We start from the raw sequence: 24584 nt of genomic DNA, 5'->3' as shown, positions 1-24584 counted from the left end.
GGCAACAGTGGCTAGCAGTGCCACCCTTCCATAGATCAGGCTAGTAAAGAGAAAAGGCACCTGATAAGACTCAGAACATTATACCATGTAAGCACAAAATCAACTCGATGTCGCCTCCCTGTACGTCGAATTCCCCAGAGAAGATATCCACCATCCCTGAGGTCAGGTATCAGGTGTATTCTCTCCGGGTTAAGGAACCAACTCAGAAGAACTTCAGCATACAGTGCAGTTAACACAGGAGCCCACTACACCCAACGGTAGGATGGGGAGGCAAAGAAAAGGGAAGGAAACAGCCAGTCTCAACTGAGGAGAGGCATGCGTGCACACGCATACGTGCCTTAGTAAAAATGGAGTAAATAAAAGAAAGAGGCTGTTAAAAGAGCTCGGCGACACTGGGCAGGTACAAGCTACCGCCCAGATACGCCCTCCAGCTCCCGTGACCTATTAGAGAGTCGTCCATTCCCAAGGAGCAACCAATAGGAGTGACCGGAGGAGGAGCACTGCTCTACAAAAGTCCTCTGAGGGACTCTCACTCTGAGCTGGGAGAGCCACCGCAGTCTGTGTCTCATCAATATGTCTTTGCAGGTAAGTCAGATCTGGGAAGGCCATGCCAGAGCAGTGCTCCGAGAACGAAGCGCTCTGATTGGGCGAGAGGAGGCGTGATAGCCCTGGGGCAGGGCAGGGGCAGGCTACCCCCAGGAGCATTCTGCTGCGACCCTGCAGTGACTCCCACACCTGCCTAAGCGCCTCTTTATTGCACAGTATATTGCACCTCACCATCTGTTGACAAGGACCCAGGATCTCCATAGCAACCCGTTTGGCCCTCAGGGATAGTTTACACAATCTGAAAAATTGACAAGCTCCTGAGGGCAAGGGGGGAGGGGGAGCTTCGTCTCTCTCTTAACAACTCCGGGAAGCAGGTGACATCCATTGGGGTCTCCAGGTCCCCTTGCTGTTGTGGACCTCCGGAGATTCTCATAGATGTGTTTCCCTGAATAGCAGGGCCAGTCCGTGAAGTTCTGACTTTACCATTTTATTGATAGGAGTGGAAAGGGAATAAATATGAATTTAAAAACCAGGAAGCCCTTTTCTCAGATAAGCACATATAGGTTGCTTCCATATATATGCCCCTTTTCCGTGTGAGTATAATGAAAGGTGTGTGTGTGTGTGCACAATACATCTGTGACACATTTCTGTATATAGTAGTTTTATTAGCATTTTCTCATTAAATCAAGATACACTTTTTGCTCTCTCTCCTCCCCTTCCTCTCCCTCTCCCTCTTTCTTTGAAACAGGGTCTCTCTGTGTACTCCTGGCTGTCCTGGAACTCGCTCTTTAGACTGGGCTCGCCTCGAATTCACAGAGATTCGCCTGATTCTGGCCTCTAGCGTAGTAGGACTAAAGGCGTACGCCACCACCACTGGGCTTAAGATACATATCTCTAATGCATAACATTTTATATTACGAGTATAGTGAACTTTAACTCTTTCTTCAGGCAAGATGTTATAGGTGACAAACCCCATCTCCCTCTTAGTCTGGATATGTTACTTAGTGTATGCACACGCACGCGTGCGTGCGCGTGTGTGTGATGCCTACTGGCAAGCTTGGTGATTTGAACCTTCAGAACCCACGTGGTAGAAAGAGAGAACTGACTCTTGGAATTGTTCCCTGACCTCCACATGCATGGCACGGTCCGTGTGCACCCACAAACCTGCTATAGTAAGCGTGGAGTAAATAAAACAGGATGGAGGCTGTCAAATGGGGTGCCTCCACGGGCAGTATTTAAAGCTGTGTTGGGGAAGGGGATCTTTGGGATTTAAAGGTTAAAGAACATCATGAGGGGACAATAAGCTAAGCCATGTGAAAAGCAGCCCTGACAATAGGGCAGCATTGAAAGTCAGCCTTAGTTCAATAATGAAAATGATGAAAATGGATGCAGGTTGTGGGTTTCTAGTACTATCAGTGTTGAATGCATTAAATCTATTATTGCTGCAACAAAAGCTTCCTTTCATTTTGATAAAATTCTAGTTTTTAAAAATACATACTTGCTTGATATCGGCATCAGTATGATCAAAGAAAGCTGGAACTGCAGTCACTGCAACTGTTTATGCTTAAAGAATAAATTGTTATAAATGAAAATTTCTTAAAACATATGCTTATTATTTCAATTTGAAATTCTTACCAATGTAATAATATAACAAAAAAATACAATATGTGCTAGACATGGGGAGTGTTAGTTCAAGCCAGGCGTGGCAGTCCAACACTCAGGACTTGGAGACAGGAGAATCAGGAGTCCAAGGCCATCCTTAGCTAGGTGGCAGACTCAAAGAAGCACTGTGCTACATGAGACCCTGTTTCAGAAAAACACAAAGTACTTCAAGCAGAAGAGAATGATAAAAGCAGGTTAGAAACCCACTTAAGAGCAGGAATGTAGTGTGTGTCAATAATCTGTAGGTTACTTAGCAGTCAGGAGTGCCTGGGTTCACTTGCCACCAATAGTGAAAAACTGAAGTAGGAGGATCATTTAAGTGTGATGTTCCAGGATAGACAAGACAATATAGGCAAACCCTAACACACACACACACACACTCACACACACACTCACACACACTCATGCACACTGACATACACACTTACACACTCATACTCACATCCATACACACACATACTCACATGGACTCACACACACTGATGCACACAAACATGCTCACACCCCCACACACAGATGCTCACATACACACATGCACTCAGATTCATGCATACTGATGCACACAAACACTCACACATATACACACTACTCTGGCAGGTCATTTGCACACTGAGAGAACTGTTAACTACTTATTACAAACACCATAGCCAGGGGAACCTCGTAGATACTGAAGATGTCATATTTTTATAACTTGTTCCTGGGTCTAACATGACTTCAAAAATCAAGGTTTAAAATTGTAATAAATGTAAAAAATATATTGGAAATCCAGCAGCTAGTAGCTGGCTAGGGTATTCAAATGCCTTCTCTCTTCGGAATGGAAATAGGGTTAGGATAGACAGTATGTACTTCTGGGCATTGCTAATAGCTCGCTCGTGGAAACCAGAGTGAGGGCATGTTCACCATTTTTTTTTTTTTTTTTAAATACTGATATATTTAAATGTTGGCAGATTGTTCTGGAAGTGAAAATATAGACAGAATTCCTTCTTTAGTCACAATTTCCCAATTTTATTTATAAATTATAATACAGGTCTTTTGTTTTGTGTGTGTGTGTGTGTGGTTAATCTTTTGAAAAAGAGTCTTGCTATGTAGCTCAGACTAGCTTTCAACTCCAGCTGGTCCTACTGCCTCAGCTTCTCTAGTGTTAGGATTGCAGGTGTTCGCTTTCATGGATGGACATTTGACTTCGACACATTTCCTTCCTAGATGAAGCTAAAGCAGCAGTCTGGGATTGTATCTCTTATGGCCTGGAGAGACAGCAGTGGTAGAATATTTGCAGGAAACCCTGGCCTTTACCCCAAACACCACAGAAGTGGGTGAGGGGAACGTGATTTTAATTCCAGCACTTGGGAAGAAGAGGCAGATGGACCACTGAGATCAAGGCCAGCCTGGCCTATAGATTGAGTTTCAGGATAGCCAGGGCTAAACAGAGAAACCCTGCTTTGAAAAACCAACCAGCCAGCCAAACAAGAATAGTGATATGAGTGTGAGGTGATTTTATGATCAGAACACACACACACACACACACACACACACACACACACACACAGTGTGAGTGTTTGATTCAAATAATTTAAGTTCCTTGACTGAGGAATTTATCTTCCTAGTTCAGTTCTTCAACAAGGAAGAGTTGCCCAAAGGGCTTTATGAAGCTCGTATGTGGGTTATTGTGCTCACTTTCTACAGAAGGTGACATAAGGAAACAGTCATCTTCAGAGAGGAGAGATTTGACTGGAAATGTCCAGAGGACCCAAGTGGTCCTTTGATACAGTGTCCTGTACTCATTGTTGAGTGTCATTCCTGGCACAGGAAGGATGGGAACAGGAGAGCATTAAAGCACACTGATGAACATGAGAGGGCATTGTTCACAGGGCACAGGAAGATCACACCCAACAAAGATGCTGTAATCTTACTCAGCAGAGACAGACTCGTCGGCCACAGGAGCCCAGCTCCTGGAGCACAGGCATATAGGGAAGGTGGCATTCCTTTGGCCCAGAATGCTTTGAAAGTCACTGTCAACTGCTGCACATGTCGAGGTGTTTCAACTGTGGTAACGTTCTGCTCACACTCGCCAAGGATATCCCTAATAGTCTCTGACTTGGCTTCTGATGTGGGTCAGGAGACAAGGGCTTGACCATAGATAGAAAAGGCGAATGTAAGATATTACATAAATTCACGTATTAACCTAAGTTATGCCTGCCCTTTATTCTGGCGATCTCGGGAACAAACCATGTGATCTGACCCAGCCTTTATGTTCAGCCCTAGTGAATTCCCTCCAGGTGGTCAGGAGCAGCTTTTCCAGTCTGTGTCTTCATACTGGATACGAGCGCACCCTTACCCAAGATTCATTGCAGCATGGCTTCTGAGGCAGGTCCTTCTGATACCTTTCCTGTAGCCACTCCCACTTCTGCTCTCAGGACAATGGCTGCTCACCAACTCTTCTCTGTAAAGTGATTTCTCTCCAGAATTTGTTGTAGAGCAGGGAGGGGAGGGGAGGGGAGGAAAGGAGAAATCACCAAAAAATGTTTTCTTCAGGATGAGACTCGTTTGCTAATCAACCCGAAGTAAGATAAACAACTTCATTTTCCTGGAAATCAGTTGACATGAGACTTGTAATTTTTTTTTTTAAATTAGATTTTATGTGTGTACCTCACCTGCAGGTATGTATATGCACCACACGTGTGTCTTTTGCATGTCCCTGCTGTCTTTTGCCCTAGGCTGATTTTGACCAGGCCGCACAAGACGTGAGGAAGCTGAAAAGCAGACCAGAAGATGAAGAACTCAAAGAACTCTATGGGCTCTACAAACAGTCCATCATCGGAGACATCAACATTGGTGGTACCCGATCTTTGTTGCAAACTGACAGATATTCTCTGTGAGCTATTCTTAGAAGTACACAGTGAAAAGTAACACTGTAACGCTCTCTGTCTCTTCACAGCGTGTCCGTGTCCCGCAATGTTAGATCTAAAGGGGAAAGCCAAATGGGAAGCCTGGAACCTCCAGAAAGGTTTGTGACTCTTAAACAAGGTTAAAACAAACCTTCTTCACTCCAGCCCACACTGGTTGGTGAGATAACATGTCTGTGTCTCTCTAGGGGTGTCGAAGGAAGACGCCATGTGTGCCTATATTTCTAAAGCGAGACAGCTGATTGAGAAATATGGAATTTAGAATGTGATGGAGACAGATGTCTTTTGGAAGCCTTCATTAATAACTCTCTAAATAAAATTGTGTTTTTTTTTCTATTAGCATGAATTATAATGCTTAGGACTACATCAAAGTAGTTGCCTGACTTTACTTGCTGGAGCAGGGTGACTTTAAAAAGTTCTTTTTCAAAAGTTATTTCATAGTATGCATATGTGCTTTAATAAGTATGTTTCTTTTTTGCATTTATGTCTGTGTGTGGATATTTGTATGTGTGTGTGTTGTGCATGTGTATGCACACATGTGGAGGCCAGAAGACAGCCTGGGATATTTTTTCCCAGGTATGCTATTTACTTCCTGTGAGGCGAAGTCTCTCATCGGCTTGAAGCTCAGCAAGTGTGCTAGACTGACTAGGCCAGATGCCCTCTTAACTCTTCCTCTTCAGCACCGAGACTACAGATTACCCAGCATTCCAGGCGTGTTATATGGGACTTGGGGCTTGAACTCAAGTCTTTATGCTTACAAGGCAAGCTCCTTACTGACTGAGCCATCTCCTCAGGCCCAACTTTTGTTTTCTTGACTCTATCTGTTACTCTACAATGAGTCAGTGCTACTGGGACAATTGAAGTTTATTTAGAATTCACAGCAACAGCAGCCAAACTCCCAGTGCTTCAAGAAAGGGAGCCGGAAAAGTCACGAATTAGTATAGCCTGGGCTACATGGTGAGACCTTATCTCAAAAACAAAACAAAACAAAACAGAAACCCCTAAAACTGAAGGGAAAGGTACAGAGATCAGATAAACAGAAGAACAGCTCCTTTGCCATAACCTGTAGCTTCAGGCCCCCACATATGTGGATACTATGGAGTGACAGGTAGACTTAGCCAGGCTACTTCTTGACTTACTAGTTGATATGGACAAGTCACCTAACCAGGCTATGGCTTGGCTGCTCCTGGAAGGGCTCTGAGTTCCAGCCAATCACTGCAGGGTAGCAGGGCCACAAAGTGCCTGTGGTTGTCGGCAATCTGAGGCCTTCCTATCACGATGAACAGTAATCGCTAAGGGCTGTGCTTTGATAAACCAGCAATTACTCTTTCTGATGAAATGAGTCTAGTGTATATTTCTAACGATTAAACTTTGAGCCACAGTGTAGTGTTAGAGAAGTGATGGTTTCCTTCTGTCAATCACTCTGCCACTAAAACGCTGCAAGAGACTGCAGAACAGAGGTATAACTCTGTTTGGAGGCACTTTGCTGATCAAACTTTGTATAAATGACAACCAAATTAGATTCTAATGAAACACTTAAGGATTCTTCTAGACATTTCCTTCCTTTAGCAATATTTTTATTTATTCTTTGACAATTTCATAAACGCAAACAGTGGGTTTTGATCATATTCATCCTTCACTTGCCTTTCCTCCTTCTGTGACAGAAGTCCCCCAACACGAATGCCTCCCAGCTTCCCACTGAGTCCAATTAGAGCTGCCTGCATGTGCCACAAGGGTGTAGTGTCATTTCCTGGTAACCTACTGGTGGCAACATCCCCCAAAGAAAACCACCCCCTCTTCCCTCTGCAACTGTCAATGCCCAATAGTGTCTCTGCTCCACTCCAGCCTGTGTCCTTTCCCCAGAGAGATAAATGTTCCACGAAGAAACCCATTAATATGCATCTTTCCAACCTCTAAGAACTAAAAGCTGCGCCCGGAGGAACAGCTTGTGATCAGTTTGCGTATTCGCGCCCACAAAGCAAGCCCATCTAGAAGCAGTCAAGTGAGGAGAGCTCCAAACACTTGGCTATGTAGTTCTTGATAAAGTTCTCGTTGTCCGGTTCCATCAGATAAAAGTGATTGCCTGGCAGCCTGTGGACATCAAACTTCCCACTGGTTATGTCTTTCCAGCCTAAGAAGTACACAAAATTTTATTCAGTAATTAGCAGCATTGGCCAAAGACAACAGAAGACCTGCTTGCAGGTAATAGCACCTGATGAAGTAGTTCACTAAAAGCTGACTCTCGGTGATTGAATTACATCCAGGGTCTCGGGTTCTGTGTATCCTGTATTTTTAATCACTTGAAAACCTATCAACAGTCAGTGGTGTGACCTGGATCCTCATTTTACAGGAGACCAACATCTCTTTGTTTTACTAACTTGGGCTGATTTCCTATCTATTTCAGTGACTACTAGTTGGCATTTGCTCCGAACTGTCCAACAAATTTTTCAATAAAATACCCTGAATAAAATAAATATAAAAGCAGTTTCACCTTCTATGTCCTTTATTACATCTTCAGATCCAATAAAGCACGTTATGTCCCGAGAAAGAAGAGCTTTGGAGGGTTTGTCAAAGCTGCAAACAGGAAAGAGCTTGTTGGAAATTTCCAGCTTTTAACATCCCAGTCTTTTCCTCTTCCTGACTTCACTGAAATGAAACAGGGCATAGCCGTGCTTCTGACCCTCTCTTCCACTAATCCCAACAAGACAGACATGCACAGGGGCCGCCTTGCTCCATTAGAACAGACCTGAGGTTCATGTGGTCCAGGCCGTTTTCCTGTCATGAGCTAAGCGCTGGAGTTGAATGGAATTTGTAGATAGAGGAGTGAAGGATGGAGAGATGGCTCAGCCGTTAAAGGCAAGGCTCACAGCCAAAAACGTAAGAAATGGAGGAATCTATTTGATAGCCTTGTCATAGTAGACTTGACTCGGCTGGAGAAAGAGCCGGGGAACTTGGAAGTGATCATTAGAAGTGATTTAAGCAAGGAAATCTTACGAAGACGAGACAGAATGTCTAAGAGGCGTGAAACACATCTGTAAACAATAGGGAAGCGAATAAGAAGAGTGGAATCTGGTGGCAGACATAGACTGAGAGTCGGGAGGGCCCCTCGGGCATGGTGTGAACACAGTACACATACATACATGCAAGCAAAACACTCATGTACATAAAGTAAATCTTTAGAGTGGCTTCAGGTAGGAAATGGGCTACTCTTAAGCATGACATCATCCAATCATCTCAATCCCATGAGGTGTTACTAATATTTTACTGCATAGACTATTAGATACACATGCTCAGAGTCTCACAGCTACGAAACAGGCAGGGAAGAAGTTTTGATCTTAAAGGATGGACTCTAGGGAAGACATATTTATCCACTTGAGTATGACAAACTTTTCCAAACACTATCTCATTGAATGTATGCAGTGATGTTAGCTATGACTGGGCATGGTAAACCATGGCCATAATCCCAGGAGTCAGGATGCTGAGGCAAGAGGTAGCAAGTTCCAGACCCATCTGGCCTACTGAGCAAATTCACTGGTAACCTAGGCTACATAATGGGATCATATTTCAAAAATCCAAGGGCTAGAGAGTATCTCAGGGGCAGAATGCTTGCTTAGGCTCAACAAAGCTCTGGGTTCTCACCCATCAAATCAACAAAAACTTTTAAGTTGATCATTATAACTGTGTGTGTGATGTTTTGATGAGTGTGTGGACTGGGTCAAGCTATACAGCATCTCCCATCTTGCTCCTTTTGATGGTGTGAACATTTAAAAGCAGCCATTCTATTAACTGCGCTCACCATGGTGTCCAGTGGATCTCCAAACTGTATTCTTTTTGTCAACTGCAGCTGTCTTCTCTGCCTACCATCTCCCCATCCCTCCCCCATGCCCTGTCAAATAGTAAGCTCCATTCTATATGTTGACACTAACAGATTCCACAGATGGGAGGGTGTGCTTCACATTTATTGCTATCAAACATATGATTTGTAAATATTTTCTCCAAATCTATAGGTCTCGTTGTTGATTCATTTTCTTGGCTTTGCTTTAGGATCATAGTTTTTTTAAAAAAAAAGGTCATCACCTAAAATAACATCATAAAATTTTTCCTGTATATTTCCTTCCAGAAGGTTTTGTATCAGAGAGCTTGTTCTACAGTTGCCTTTAATTCATTTTGAATTGATTTTTACACACATACCAACATATATATATATATTTACTGTATAATGTATATGTGAAGTAAAATTCCAATTTCCTTCTTTTATAATGGATATCCACTTTTCTAAAACTGTTTATTAATTAAAGAGACTGCGTCCCGGGCCAAGAAGATGGCTCAGTAGGGAAAGATGCTGGCCACCAAGCCTCATTGCCTGAGTTCAATTCCTGGGACCCACACTGTGGAAAGAAAGAACCAAGGCACAAAAGTTGTCATCTGACCTCCAAACGTGCACTTTAGCATATACACGCAGCCACCTACGCCGGGTAAATAAATAAATAAAATGCACTAAACAGAATTCCTTTCCTCATAGTATATTGATGGCGTATATGTTTTGCCACTTAGCATAGATATGTGGGTCTACTTGTGGGCTCTCTAATTCTGTACATCTGTTGGCATCTCTTATTAAGCCAGTATGCTGCTGTTTCAATTCCTAAAGCTTATTTTTTAATGAACAAATGTTTTAAAGAATTTTTAGATTATGAGGAAAAGCAGATGCCACAGCTCTTGGCAGCCCCTTGTTGTCCCAACGAATGTACATTACTGCTTGAACCAACAAATTAAAAAACGGCTAACTGGAGACAGCTGCATACAAACTGATCTCTTTTGAACACTTTGAAACCCAGCTCTTAGTGACCCTCAAGACTACAATACATTGATACCGACTATAGCCACCATCACCAATGAGATATACACAGAGCTCCTGACCTGCTTTGTCCCCAACATTAAGGTCTTTGACTCGCCTTTCGTTGACTTTTCTTTTTAAGAATGTAAGAAGGATCTGGTTTTATTTATTCACATACGGATATGCAGTTGGTTGAAACTTAGACCTCGTAGCTGTGAAGGCTCATTTCTGTGCTCTCTCCCATTCCAGAAGTCTGCATGCCTGCTGTGTGTTGCTTTTCTTCCTATGGCTCTGTAGCATGATTTGAAATCTGGTGTGGTGATATCACCTTGACTATTTTTTGTTTGATTATTTTCCTCAGAATTGCTTTAGCAATTTAGTCTTTTGTGCATTCACGTGAATTTTAAGGATTTTTTTCTATTCTTATGAAGACTCATTAGAATACTAGTGAACACTAAATTGATTTTTTTTAAGATTGTCACTGCATATTAGCTCTTTAAAATGCATTCTTTCCCTCCTCCCCTCTCTCTGTCATTCATTCAGTGGATAGTTCTTAAATCTTGACTCTGACCTAATTCAGAAACAGAAAATAGCTTACCCTGGTGAGATCAGTCAGATAGAAGCAGAGAGAAGGAGATGAACCTGGAGCATCTAGGGTGCCATGCTTCAGTCATCTTCTGTGACTGAAGATGGGTGATGAATGGAGAGGCAGGGCAAAGGATGAGATTGGGTTCTCAGGATGACTGTGTCAGCTTTCACTGTCAAGTAGCATACTCTCTTTCTCTCTCTCTCTCACACACACACTCAGAAAGATAGACAGACACACACCCACACACACTCAGAGAGACAGACATGCACACTCACTCACATACACATACAGAGACAAACACACACAGAGAGACAAACATGCACATTCACAGACAGACACACACACACATAGAGACAGACAGACACACACCCATACACACTCAGAGAGACAGACATGCACACTCAGACAGACACACACACTCACATACACACTCAGAGAGACACATACTCACACAGAGACATTCAGAGAGACACACAGATACAGAGAGACAGACACTCACACAGAGACAGACACACACACTCAGAGACATGCACACTCACACACAGAGGAAGACACTCAGAGACAGACACAATCACATATACACTTACACACTCAGAGATACAGACATGCACACTCACAGACACACATACTCATACACACACACTCACATACGCACTCAGAGAGACACATGCTCATACACAGAGACACTCAGAGAGACAGACATTCACACTTACAGAGACAGACAGACACACACACTCAGAGAGACACACACACTCACACACAGAGGAAGACACTCAGAGACACACAGACACAGAGAGACAGACATTCACTCTTACAGATACAGACAGACAGACACCCAGACACATACACTCACATACACACTCACACACTCACAGAGACACACACACACTCAGAGACACAGAGACATGCACACTCACAAAGACAGACAAACAGACACACATACACACTAACACTCAGAGAGACACACACACACTCAGAGACACAGAGACATGCACACTCACAAAGACAGACAAACAGACACACATACACACTAACACTCAGAGAGACACACAGACATACGCACTCACAGACATATAGACAACAGACACACACACATACACTCACATTTACAGACACACACACACATATACACTCACACATTCACAGAGACACACACACAGATTCACCCACACATTCACAGAGAACACACATACACATATACACTCACACATTCACAGAGACACACATTCACTCACACATTCACAGAGACACACACAGACAGAGACACACACAGTGTGTGTGCACATGCATCTCAGTTACTTACATGAATTTTTTCACAATGGCAGCATCTGCCTTCAGCAAAGGAATACATTGCCTCAGAACATCTGGGTCTTTGATGAGATGCTTGGGTGTGCCTCCAAAAATCAGAAGGTGATCTCTGATTTGTTCTTCCGACAATTTGTTAAGATCAGGAACTTGAGGCCGGTATATTGACTTGAAACACCAATAAACACATGGCTGAATGTTCATGAAACACACAAGCCCCAAACATCAAGCCTACCTCCTTAAATCAAGGTGGGTGAAGACAGTGTCAGAATAACCTTAGATTCATAGTGACATTCAAATGGCACTCCTGACTTAGAATGCTAGGCCAGTCCCAGTCTGCATAGAGGAAGCAAAGAAGCAACGTGCTGGAAACAGAATGCAGGAAAAAGCAGCATTACCTCAGAGGGACAGAGACAATGAGACAACAGTCAAGAGGAAGGCTGAAGTTCATTTGGAGGGGATGGAGAGAAATGTGTTGGAAGACCTCAGGGGTTCTCATTAGTGCCCAGGATCTGCACCCACCTGCCAGGCCGGATCAAGGGCGAGCAATCATTAAAATTCTACTTCCCTCTTTTTCATCTCCCATCCCAGGAAAACCAGAACTTACATGAGGGGCAGATGCACTGGATACAAAGAAATGAAGTGGCTCCATTTTGTATTTCTCCTTTAGGTGCAGTGCAGTAATAAAAGCAATGTAGGATCCCAAACTAAACCAGAGGAAAGACAAACATGACAGAGGCCGTTGGGGGAACTCACAGAAACCCAGGATGACAAATACAGCGGTAACTGTGGGGTTGGCAGAAGCTAAACTGGATGATAACTGGTTTGCAGAAAGCATATTACTGATGACGCTTGTGATGTAAGAAGTGTTTCAAGCCTGAGCGATGGCTATGTCAGTGAAGCAGTTGCCTTGCAAGTGAAGAGCTGAGTTCCAATCTCCAGAACCAATGTAAAAAGCCGAGTCTAGCTGCTCAGGCCTGAAATCTCAACAGAGCAAAAATGAGAAACAGAGATGGAAGGATCCCTGAAAAATCATGGTCCTGCTAGCTTGGCCTCCGTGGCAAAGTTTCAAGCCATTGAGAGATCCTATCTTAAACAAAAGGTAGATGGTAAGCAAGGACCAACATTCATGGTCATCCCCAGTCCTGTAGTCACTCCTCATTTAGTCTCCATAGATAAGAACTGCTCCTTCCAGATAATCTAGAGGCCTAAGAAATTTGTCCAAGATCATTGTCATGTAGTTCTAAGTGGTCTGAAATTAGGTCTTGGGGAATGCATATTATTTCCATATATATTTTAATTTGAAAAATAAATAGAAGTTTCTGATAGAGTCTTCCTTTTAGGTGTATCTCCTAACAAACTGGAGAACTGTAACAGTTGTAGTTGGAGATAATTATCCAATGTTCTGTTTAAAGAGGAGAAAATGTTGTCTCTCACAAAACCCAAAGCCAACTTGTGGTAGGAACTTTCTAGGGCCCTAAGTGTAATAGGCAAGTGCTTTAACATTGAGTACCTATCCTAAGCCTCACACATGCTGATTACAAGATTTAAATACCTGTGGCCAAAAAATGCGAAAGCTTTATCCTGGATGATGGGCAATAGAGCGGTCACAATTTCCTCAGCTATCTGGTAGATGTCATTTGCGAAAGGTTCTTGAAGTCGGGTTTCTCTCCCAGCCAGTCTTACGGAGTGCACTGGAGGGTAAGAGACAGGTTACTTACACACAGACAAAGAAGGTGGTTAACAGGTTGACTCAGACAAATGAATGTAAAATTGACCAATTTCAAAGCAGCAAATCATAATGCTCAAATATGGCATAGTGTCTGTGACATCAAGCTTGGTTTCAGCTGGATTGGATCTGGGTCCAGTAAGAGACCCACGTATTCTCTTGAAAGATCTATGAGAGCACTTCCTGCTAAGTTCCTGTTTGACCTCCTGCTCTGACTTTGCTCAACTATGATCCGGAAGTTTAAGCCAAATTAACTCTATTCTCCCCAGGTTGCTTTTGGTCCCAGTGTTTTATCATAGAAACAGAAAACAAGCTAAACAGGCTCCATCTCAAATAAACAAAAGTATTACAATAAAGTCTTTAAGATCCATTCATACAGGAATACATGGGGCTTTCTTCTTTTAGTGAATGGACAGTGTGAGGTCTGCAGTAAGGGGAGCCCCAAGTAGAGGATTTAGAATTCTTGAGGGAGCAGAGGCAAGCTGGAAAGACACTTCTAAGAAGAAAACTTATAAGGGTAAAATGTACTAAGAAAGAAATGGCTGGAGCAAAAAATCTATATAGAAACAAAGTATCAAAGCATTAAGCAACCTGCAGAAACAAGGTGCAACTATTTTCCCTAAACTGCACTTCACTTTATAAACACAAGAGGGCACTAGTGAACTAAGAGATTGAGCTAGCAACTCATCTTCCCATTCCCCAGGATGCGGAAATGGTAGGTCAGACCTCTCTGGCCAGTGAAAATACTCAATAAAGATCTCGTGGAGGAGGAGGGAGGCGGAGGGGAGCAATGCCCCAAAGAGAATACACTCCAATAAGAAATGAAAAAAAAAATAGCCACAGTGATTTGGAAATTTAAATTTCTGACTAGAAACAGATAAATGACAAAGACTGCCAGAAAGAAATTGAATAAAACTATAAAAGTTATTTCAAAACTGAAAAAAAATGTCAACCTCTCCCTGTGATAGACAGGAGCAAATGTGTGTGGACCCAGAAAACAGGAAGAAAAGGAAAGGACTGGGAAAAGAAAATAAGATTGCAAAGGGGTCTGGAGAGAGTACAGCGGATACGAGCACTGGCTGGCTTGATTGCCAGCACCTACACAGTGGCTCAAAATCATCAGTAACTCCTATCCAACAACCTCCTCAGACCTCCACCTCACAGACATGGCACACAGTCAAAATACCAATATTCAAAAAAAAAAAAAAAAGATAAAAAATCAAAAAGAAACCTTAAACAACAACAATCAGAACAAGTCTAAGAAAGCATGCCAAATTTCCCCGAAATAAGACAGAGAACTTCCCTGTGCAAGAGCCTCAGGGTCCTCAAGATGCTGAGAGGGTAAAGGCGCCTTCTGCTGATGACTTGAGCTTGACCCCAGAAGCCAGAACATGACGACTCCTGCGCGGTGTCCTCTGACCTCTACACAAGCTCTGTAGCAGGTGCGCCCCCTCCACAATAGTATTAAAAATTAAAACAAAATGAGCTTTCTTCAATAACTGTATCTCATCTAAAATCACGTTTCTAGTGACTGAGAAAACTGACTCATGATAATTAAGTTAAAACATTAGAATCTAGGGACTAGGGATCGTTCAGTTAGCAGTGTTTGATGTGCCGAGCCGGGGAGGCAGGAAACGAGGGTCTGTGGGACTTGCTGTCTACCAGCCTAGCATTATCAGTGAGCTGACCCTGAGAAAAGAGGCAGACCGTTTCTGAGGAATAACTCAGAGGCTGACTTTTGACGCGTGTGTGAGTGGTACGCGCACGCGCGTACACACACACACACAGAACAGAGAGAGAGAGAGAGAGAGAGAGAGAGAGAGAGAGAGAGAGAGAGAGAGAGAGAGAGCACATTTGAGAATTTGAAGATAGAAAATGTTAAAACTTCAAATGAATACGTTGTTTATAAGAGAGAGCCAATCGGGGTGGTGTTTGGCTTGCTGACAGATCTGAAGAAAGACAACAGCAAAGCAATCCTTTCTAGGAGCTCAGGAGGGTGCAGATAGACAGCAGTAACCTACATCCTCTGTGATAATGGCTCTACAGATGCAGACTTACCTGGTCTAAGCACTGTACTAAAAGAAGGGCTCTCGTTCCTTTTTATTCCTTATTTATTTGAGGGGGTTACAGTTTTGAGAAAACACTTTTAGACGGTGGCATACCACAAGACCAAGTTCAATGTTGTAATAGAAGAGTTTCAGCTGCCACCAAGTGATTCATAAAAGATTGGGAAAGCCCTACCAAAATATAAACGGAGGGTGTAGTGGCAAATTTTGGTTGTCAACTTGACACATCTAGAAAGGAGAAATCTCAAATAAGTGATTACTTTCATCAGACTGTCCTGTGGGCATTTCAATGAAACATTTTCTTGACTGCTAATTATTGTAGAACAATTCAACCCACTCTGGACAGTACCATTCTTAGGCAGATGAGCCTGGGGTATAAAAAAAGGTAGCTAAACATGGGCCTTGGAACAGGTCACAAGCAGCTTTGCTCCATAAGTTTCTGCTTCAAGTACCTGTCTTGGCTTCTCTCGGTGATAGACTATAGACTCCTGTGTGCTAAAACAAACCCTTTTATCCCCAAGTTGTCTTTGGCCATTGTGTTTATCACAGCAACAGGAAGCAAACTGGAACAGATGGAAAGAAGAAAACGGGTTGTATTTAACATCTGACAAGGTACCTTTGGAGACAGAAGCTTCAAACCATACTGAAATGGACTCTTAGTGGTTCTAAAGGCTGAATGCTCAATTGCCTCTAAAGTGAAATGTTCCATCTTGGATAGGAGCTCCTTAAGTCTAAGGAAGTCAATGGAACTTTCATGGCTAAAGAGGTCAACAATTCACAAGTCTCAGAAAGTTCCTAAAACTTACAAGGCCCTTCCCAACGATTATATAAGCATTTCATATTGCTGGAGAGAAGAGACCTTTGAACTAGAAGAATTGCCTGTAAGCCCCACAAAGATGCATCTCTCACATGCCACCATCTGTGCTAGGATGAGTGTCTGGGAATGTCATCATATTCTGGCAAGAAGCATCTCATTCATACTCTTGTAAATAACCCCCCAAACCTCACTAGCACATTATATTATGGTTGAGTGGAGTTCTGTGGTGGTCTGACAAATCTTAAACAAACAGACATTTATTTACTCCAGGGAAAGTCATGAGCCACCAAGATTCTTGGTAAATAAACAGCCCCAGTTACAAATGTCTGTTCACTACATTCCCTTCTGTAAAATGGAAACACAGTGTATTCAAGATGTAAAAAGAGAGATGAGCACACTATTAAGAGAGATTTCACCTGTCAAATGGAAAAAAAGACAAACTTGACAATGTAGATCTTATAGCTATACAGTAAAATTCACACTTGATATAGAGAATGCACATACCATGATAGCAGTCACAGAATATCTGTGAACACTGATAATGGTTAAAGGAAAAGTCACAGACAATTCCACCAGTAAAGGCAGAATCACCAGTCTCTGAGAACAAAGCAATCTATCCGGGAATCACCAATGCTAGTAAACAGCACATTTCTAAAGCTCCTAAAACAAACAAACATGTCGTTGTTCACTTCCAAACAAGTTGTTCACTGTTGGATGAAAAGGGAAAGATGAAATAAACCATAGAGTTTTAAAAAACAAGAATGGGAAAACATTGGATAATGCTGTGGGGGTGTGTGTGTGGGGGGGTGGCTGGGCATGTGCACATGAGTGCAGGTCTGTGTGGAGGCCAGGAGAGGGCGCTGGATCTCACAGAACCAAACTCAGGTTGACTGCAGCAGGGCTTTGTAACCACTTAACTGTCTTTCCAGCTGTTTGGGTGTTTTTGTTTGTTTATTCACTGCCACTTGAAAGTTGTTATAATGAAGAGTTCTCTGTCTATTACGCATCCCTGTATTTTGGAGAATATAGCTGTGGATTAAGGGAACTGACTTTCAAATTCATCATATGTGGCTGCTATAAACTGGAGAATAATGGAGCTAGTGAAGATTATGAGAAAGAAGCCCAGGCCGCATGAACATCTCCTGTTGCAGCTGAGACAGTGAGGACTGAGAGCCAATAATGTCGCGTTTTCAAGACTTTCTAGCTTGTTAGAATCAGTTTTATGATTTGGGATGAGATAGAATTTACAACGCTAAAGAATTCATCTGACATTCATTTTATAGCCTATTAATTTATAAAACTTAAGCCAAGAAAAGCAGGTCAGATTATGACATAACTCACCTTAAAGGAGAGCGAGAGAGCAAGAGAGTGAGACAGAGAGAGAGAGAGAGAGAGAGAGAGAGAGAGAGAGAGAGAGACTTAACTACGTTAAGGATCTTTAAATGAGTTTGTTTTCTCAGAAGTATGGTGGAACTCCTGTGATCCCAAAACACAGGAATCTGAGACAGGAGGACCACAAATTGAAAGCTAGTCTGGCCTAAGAAAAGACTATCTTGCTAATAACTAATCATGCCTGATCCCCTTTTTAAAAAAATAAAAAATAAAAAGGATACAATTTTTTTTTGTTTTGTTTTTTTTCAAGACAGGATGACAGGGTTTCTCTGTATAGCCCTGGCCGTCCTGGAACTCACTCTGTAGACCAGGCTGGCCTTGAACTCAGAAATCTGCCTGCCTCTGCCTCCCAAGTGCTGGGATTAAAGGCGTGTGCCACCACTGCCTGGCAAAAAAAGATACAATTTAACTCCTTATCTTTATTGTCTTTTTCTCGGAAGAGCATGGAAAGACGAGGGAAAGTAGTTCTTCAGACCTTACATGCTGAGTGATCAAGTTTATACCACCTGTAATAATTCTTGTCAACCTAAATACATTTACTATAGAGCAATGAGAATGTCCTTATTTCTAAAAACCCCTAGTCTTAGTCTATTAAAAGAACATCAGAAAAATCCAAACGTGAGATGTTCTACAAAACATTGAGCTGAAACTGTTCAAAACTGTCTCGGGCCTTGGGAAATGGAATCCTAAGTTCAAAACCAACCTGATCTTTTGAGATCTGTCAAGATCATCAAAAACAAGGGGCACCTGACAGCTGTCCATAGACCAAAGATGGCTAATGAGGTGTGAGGGCTAAGCATGCAGTATCCTATGAGACGGAGAAAGAACATCGGGGGTGTGTTTGTTGCTCTTCTGACTCTGTGATTAAATGTCCTGACATAAAGCAATGTATGGAAAAGGGAGTTTATCTTGGTTTACACTTCCCGAGGAGTAAGAATCCATCATGGCGAGGAAGCATGGCAGGAAGCTGAGATCACATGTTTAACTGTAAGCTTGAAGCAGGGACAGCAACGTGGAAGGTAGCCCAAGCTTTAAATTCTCAAAATCCACATCCAGTGGCACATGTCGCTCAGCAAGGCCACACCTCCTAAACCTCCCCAAACAGTGCCACCAGCTGGGGATCAAGTGTTCAAATGCCTGAGCCTGTGGGGGACATTTTTCATTTAAACCACCACATGGTTTATAACTAATAAAATCTGAACTAACCTGACCATGGCATTTAATTAATGTTTGGATGTTAGCTCATTAGTTGTAATAGATATACTGTAACAGTATACGGTGTTCGGAAATAGGGAAACTGGATTGGGGAGATTAAACAAAACAAAACAAACAAACAAAAAAAAAACCACCCTGCACCACTTCTGCAACTGTTATTCTTTGGAGCAGGAGAGATGACTTAACATTTAAAAGCACTGACTACTCTTGCAGAGGACCCATGTTTTGTTCCTCTCACCTACACTGTGGCTCATGACAATCTGGTTCCAGAGATGCAATGCCCTCTTTTAGGTTCCATGAGACCTGTTTGCACATGGTGTGCATACATACATACATGCAGGCAAACACTCATACACATTAAAAAAAATACAAAATTCTTTTTAAAGTTACATTTAAAATAAAAATTGGAGACCTTAGTCAAAAAAATTTTTTTTAAAAATTGAAATATGTCAAAAATGTAACATGTGAAACACCCAATAGTTTGCCATGTGATTCCCTGTGACCATCTCCTGCTTGTGGCCATTAAGGACTTTCTAAGAGATCCATGCTAATTTCTGAACTGACAAGACTCACTTACACCCCACCGTCTGTGTAAATATGTGCTAGCCATTCCACTCCCCAATATTTATCTGGTGGGCTCCAAGTTTACCCACCACAGAGACACTCACGCATCAATGTATTTTTCAGCACCAAACACCACATATGGGGATTCTAGGTGTTCACCAAAAGAACAGATAATAAAACGTGGTCTATTCACACTGTGAGAACATTTTCAGCCATCAAGAAGGAAGTCATATTGTTTGTGGGAAAATAGATATAACTACAGATAATCATATTAAATGAATTAAGTTGGTCTTTGCTTTATATAAATACATAAAATCGTATATTCATCTTTGGCTAGAAGTAGAATTGTCTCCTGGGACAAAGGTGACTGATGGGGGCAGAAAAGACGAATGGAGGATATGAATGAGAACATGCATGACATACAGAATAAACGTAGTAGATCAACACATATTTTTTAAAAGGAAGAAAAAGATGAATTATGAAGCTGCACACACAGATCGGGTTGCAAGCTTCAGGGAACAGGTGAAGATGTCTGGACTTAAGCAGAAGGAAGAGGAAATAACTCTGTGTTTCCAGTTCCCTCCTGTATTAGAGCTGAATCGGTGATTTAGTACAGTGCAGAATTGTGCATGCATGCGCATGTGCATGTATACAAGTGTGCATGCATTATGAGAATTGTCCATGCATCATGTGCATGCATTGCGTGCATGCATGTGCAGATGCATGTGTGCATGTGCTTGTGCATGCATGGGTGTGCATGTGTGAGCTCATGTAGGCCAGAGGACAGTTGCTAATGTTATCCTCAGTAGTATGATTTACCTTCTCTGAGACAGGTTCTCACTGGCCTGGAGCTGAGTAATTAGCCTAGACGTGCTGTGGACCTCAGGGGTCTCCATATTTCTTCTGCCTCAGCACTGGGATGACCAGTGTGAGATATCTTAAAAATACCATGCCTGGTATTTTTATGTATGTTCTGGGGATAATACTCAGGACTAAAGAATGTCTGGAGGCTATAAGAGAGGCAAGTACTTTAAGTGACCAACTCGTCAGAATTATATTGGATCTATCAGGCAAAACTGAAAAGCCAGAAAAGCATGGGATAATACAGTTCATGCCCTGAGAGTAAATGCCAACCAAGACATAATATCACACTACCCGACAAAACTTTCTTCAAAACCAGTAGAAAGACAAAGACCTTTAAAGATAAGCACAAACTAAAGTAGCCTGTGACTAGTAAGTGAAGGTTATAGAAGGTACTCAGAGAGTTCTCCACACAGATGAGGAAGAAAGTCGATATTATGAATGTTCAATAAAACAAACAAACAAACAAACAAACCAAACACAAGAGATGAAGCAAGATGACGGTGAAATGCACTGCTTGGAGATTTCCCAGATGCATGCCCATGCTGGTTGAGTGTCTCTTAATCTCTGAGCCATCTCCCCAGCCTTTTTTTTTTTTTAAATATAGCCCTCTTCTCTTCATAGTCTCTGGCTTCTCTATTATGTAGCCCTGCCTGTCCTGAAACTCAGAGATCTGCCTGCCTCTGCTTCCCAAGTGCTGGGATTAAAAGCATGCACCACCACTGCCCAGTGTCAAAATATAATTTAATGCAGCTCTAACAGGAAGCTTGAAAATGTTCATTATATTACAATGAAGTGCTTCTGAACTTCAAAAGAAACAAAAATGAAGAGGTGACCTACAGAATGGAGAAAATCTTTGCCAGCAACTCATCAGTCAGAAAAAATGATACAGAAAATGCAGAACTGGCTAACAACAAACAATATCCAAAGACCAGATAATGCAACCAAAGCAAATGAAGTGGACAGACACTCTGTGAGAGCATAAACAGCTCTCAGTTGAGAAAAGGGATAGGATATGATCAAAAAATAGTGTTTGCATGGGAGGAAACCCTGCAACAGAACCCCTTTGTAATTAAATACAGACTAATTTTGAAAAGAAAGCGACGTGACGTTATTGTTTAGGAAAGAAATCACAGGAGAGAAAATATAACTGGAAAGTCACTGAGGAGATGAATTTGTCTCATGATGCTGTGAGACAAAGCCCACCTACAGGAATGCAGAGAAGCCATGTCAGTGGTTGTGAACGGAAGCAGAAGTGCGGAGAGAGTAGCTCAAGATGCTGACTCAGCAATCGGCGGTGCAATGTCCCATGACATCAAAAATGACAGGGGAGGAAACCGGGTAAAACGTATATTGAAAAAAACAATGACTGAAAATTTTTCCAATTTAATAAGGGTTAGAAATCCACAAACCCAGGAAACGTAGTGAACGCATTTCTCTCTGCGGTTGTTAACTGAGCCTCTTTATTTACTTAGGACGAAAGTCAACATACCTTCCAATAAGCCATTAATCTTTTGGCCCCATTTGGCGAAATGAATGGAGCCGCCTCCTGCCCAGGGAAAGCAGATCAGCTTGAAAACTGCATCAGGCTTTTGATACAAACAGTTCAAAACCTTTTCATTCCTAGAAAGAAAATTCAAATACATTTAGCATTACATCATGCTATCGGATAAGAGTTCAAAATTGAATTAGATGAGTTTTAATCATAAGTCCCATTAACTACTAGGTGCCTGCGCTCAGATAGGAAGTAATTGTCTTTCTTTTTCCAAGAATCGAGTTCCCAAAGGTTTGGATGGTCTGTTTCATGATTTCAACCCATAAGCTCTTAGGGACATAGATGAAGGAACAGTGAAGTGTGTATGTACTTTATATGTCCAATAAAAGTGATGTAACTTTGAGGCAGACACGAGAAATAGATTGTCCAAAAGGTTCATAGGCTTCCATCTCAGTGTCTTCATTACCATCCAGAGACACTTCTAAAGTCCTCGACACATTTTTCACAACATAAAATTTGTATTCTCTAAGTGCTCCATAAACAATACCTTTGAATCTGTGTATAATGTCCCTAGAAATTTTATACCAAGATCCAGCATCAAATCAACTGATCTTAGAAAAAGAAAAAAAAAATGCCACTTTAAACAGCTGTCCTGTAGGAACGTATTTGCCTTCTCCACAATTTAAATGTCTCTGGGAAACTTTCCAAATTGATCTTTAGATTTCTTACAAAGATATCTAAGCCTTCCGAAAGAGAAACCATTGCCAAACAATAATGATTTTAAGTCTACTTTGTCTTTTTAAAAAAGATTCGGGTTTATAGTTTGGATCATATTGGAAGTAAGGAACCTTTAAGAAGTGGGACCTGGGGGAAGGGGGAGGTGGACTAAGGGGTACATAATTGAAGGAGAGTTAGGATTCCAGAAACTCTTAGGTACTTCTTAGGTCCCAGGGATGAAAGAACACAACTGGGAGAAACAATGGGTCCATAGTCTGAGACCTTGGCAGTGTCCACGATTGATTCCCTGGTACATGACTTACAGGAGGAACGGCAAGACCTGGCCGACCCCACAAGGAGCAGATTCTGTTAAAAAGTTAGTCATACACAGGAGCGTATATTGAAGGAATTAAAATGATCTGGTATTCTGGAAAAAGAGTAAACTATTAGGACCTTCCCTTTGGAGAGCACATGAGGAGAACAGGCCCATAGTGTGAGACTGAGGCATATAGGACTGAACTTAGGAAACGGTTCAATGCTTCTTATCCTACATGGTACAAACACTGAGTCAGTCCCTTAAGGAATGAAAATTGTTCTTATGGTTTGTTTCTTAGCAATATCCGGCACCTCCTGACCACAAAGGGTCACCACAAAGGCTGAGAATGTTCAGGAGGGGCACCTGGTGGGGTTGCTAAACCTCAGAGAACAACAATGACTTAATGTTTGCTGAACTTACTGCCTTTGCTTCGAAGAGAAATACTATAATAAAATCGATTACCTCTTTCATTCTGGATATTGAAAAATAGGACCAAAATAGATTGGAAATGGCCTTTGAAAAGATCATACACATCTTGGAATCATTAGGTCCGCTTTCAGTTTACCTGCGGCTAGGCTATTATACAAATACAGAGTATAAAAGGTGTAACTTGTTTTTAATAAACATCCCAATTCACCCTCAGATCCTTCCCTCACCAATCCCACCCCTCCTTTTTAGGACCTGAACCCCACTGGAGCTGGAGACTGGTACCTAACAGCTTGCATTTGATCCCCAGGACTCATGCGATTCAAGGAGAAAACCAACTCCTACAGGTTATTCTGTGTCTCCACCTGTTCCATTGTTCACAGTGGCACATACAATAATCAATCAATTAGTTGATTGAACGCAATTTTTAGAACTCCAGGCTAGTAGCATTTTATATGCAAGTAATTGGTACCACCTTTCACCAAAGGCAGTGGACAGCAAATTCAATTTCAGTGATGAGCTCCTTGTTAAATGTAACAAGGCAGTTCAATAAATTCAGGGTGCTGAAGCACCGGAGATGGGGAGCGAGGGGTTCCTGGAAGCAGCCTACCTGATACTCTTAGCATAGGCTCCTGTCTCCATCCTGTGAATTGATCAGGAATTGCTGCTCTCAGAGATCTTCTGTGACTGTGTTAAATTAAATTCCCCTCTGGGCACAAAAGTCTCCAGTAAGTCTTCTGTGCACCGAGTGACCAGATTTCTTTTTAACCCGTTGACTATGGTTGTCACTCAGAATCCTGCTTTTAAAAGGCAGTGAAGAAGAGGAGAGCAGGAAGAAGGAGGAAAAGGAAGAAGAGGAGGAAATGGATAGGGGAAGAGGAAGAAAGGGAAAACAGGTTAGACTCGATACAGCGTATGGCAGCCGGGTATTATCAACCTTATTTCATAGATGGCTGTCACTGTGCACATTAGCAGGACTTCCAGATGATGCCCATAAGGACAGAAATGCAGCCTTTCTACTGTCTACCCCTCAGCTGAGTAGTGCCCAGGTCAAGAGACAGAAAACACCTGATACCTACTGAGAAGTTAGAGCAGAGATAACGTGTTTTGAAAACAGATATTTTAGCTTTCTGGGTATTTATAAAGT

The 24584-nt window shown here is 42.1% G+C and overlaps 2 protein-coding genes across 5 annotated transcripts; one reads left to right on the top strand and one right to left on the bottom strand.

Moving 5' to 3' along the window:
- The first annotated feature begins 189 nt into the window (after positions 1–189).
- Positions 190–7595, top strand: Acbd7 (acyl-CoA binding domain containing 7). Of its 4 annotated transcripts, none has more exons than XM_034510649.2 (4): positions 190–585; positions 4923–5040; positions 5144–5212; positions 5300–7595. In XM_034510649.2, the coding sequence occupies exons 1-4, from the start codon at positions 574–576 to the stop codon at positions 5371–5373; spliced, it is 273 nt and encodes a 90-aa protein (XP_034366540.1). In that variant the 5' UTR covers positions 190–573; the 3' UTR covers positions 5374–7595. The 4 variants fall into 4 exon arrangements, with proteins under 4 accessions (XP_034366540.1, XP_076795602.1, XP_076795601.1 ...); XM_076939487.1 differs by having other exon boundaries at positions 193–585; positions 5150–5212; XM_076939486.1 differs by having other exon boundaries at positions 193–585; positions 4923–5043; positions 5150–5212.
- Positions 7100–23811, bottom strand: Olah (oleoyl-ACP hydrolase). The gene is made up of 7 exons (XM_076938806.1): positions 23783–23811; positions 21976–22106; positions 13395–13533; positions 12447–12546; positions 11838–12007; positions 7603–7685; positions 7100–7242 (listed from the first exon to the last, which is right to left on the bottom strand). Exons 1-7 carry the CDS (start codon positions 23809–23811, stop codon positions 7100–7102), a joined length of 795 nt encoding a protein of 264 aa, XP_076794921.1.
- Positions 23812–24584: the final 773 nt, after the last annotated feature.

Source organism: Arvicanthis niloticus, chromosome 8, assembly GCF_011762505.2.
Source record: "Arvicanthis niloticus isolate mArvNil1 chromosome 8, mArvNil1.pat.X, whole genome shotgun sequence".
Classification (NCBI taxonomy): domain Eukaryota; kingdom Metazoa; phylum Chordata; class Mammalia; order Rodentia; family Muridae; genus Arvicanthis; species Arvicanthis niloticus.
This window is presented reverse-complemented; position numbering and strand designations above follow the sequence as displayed.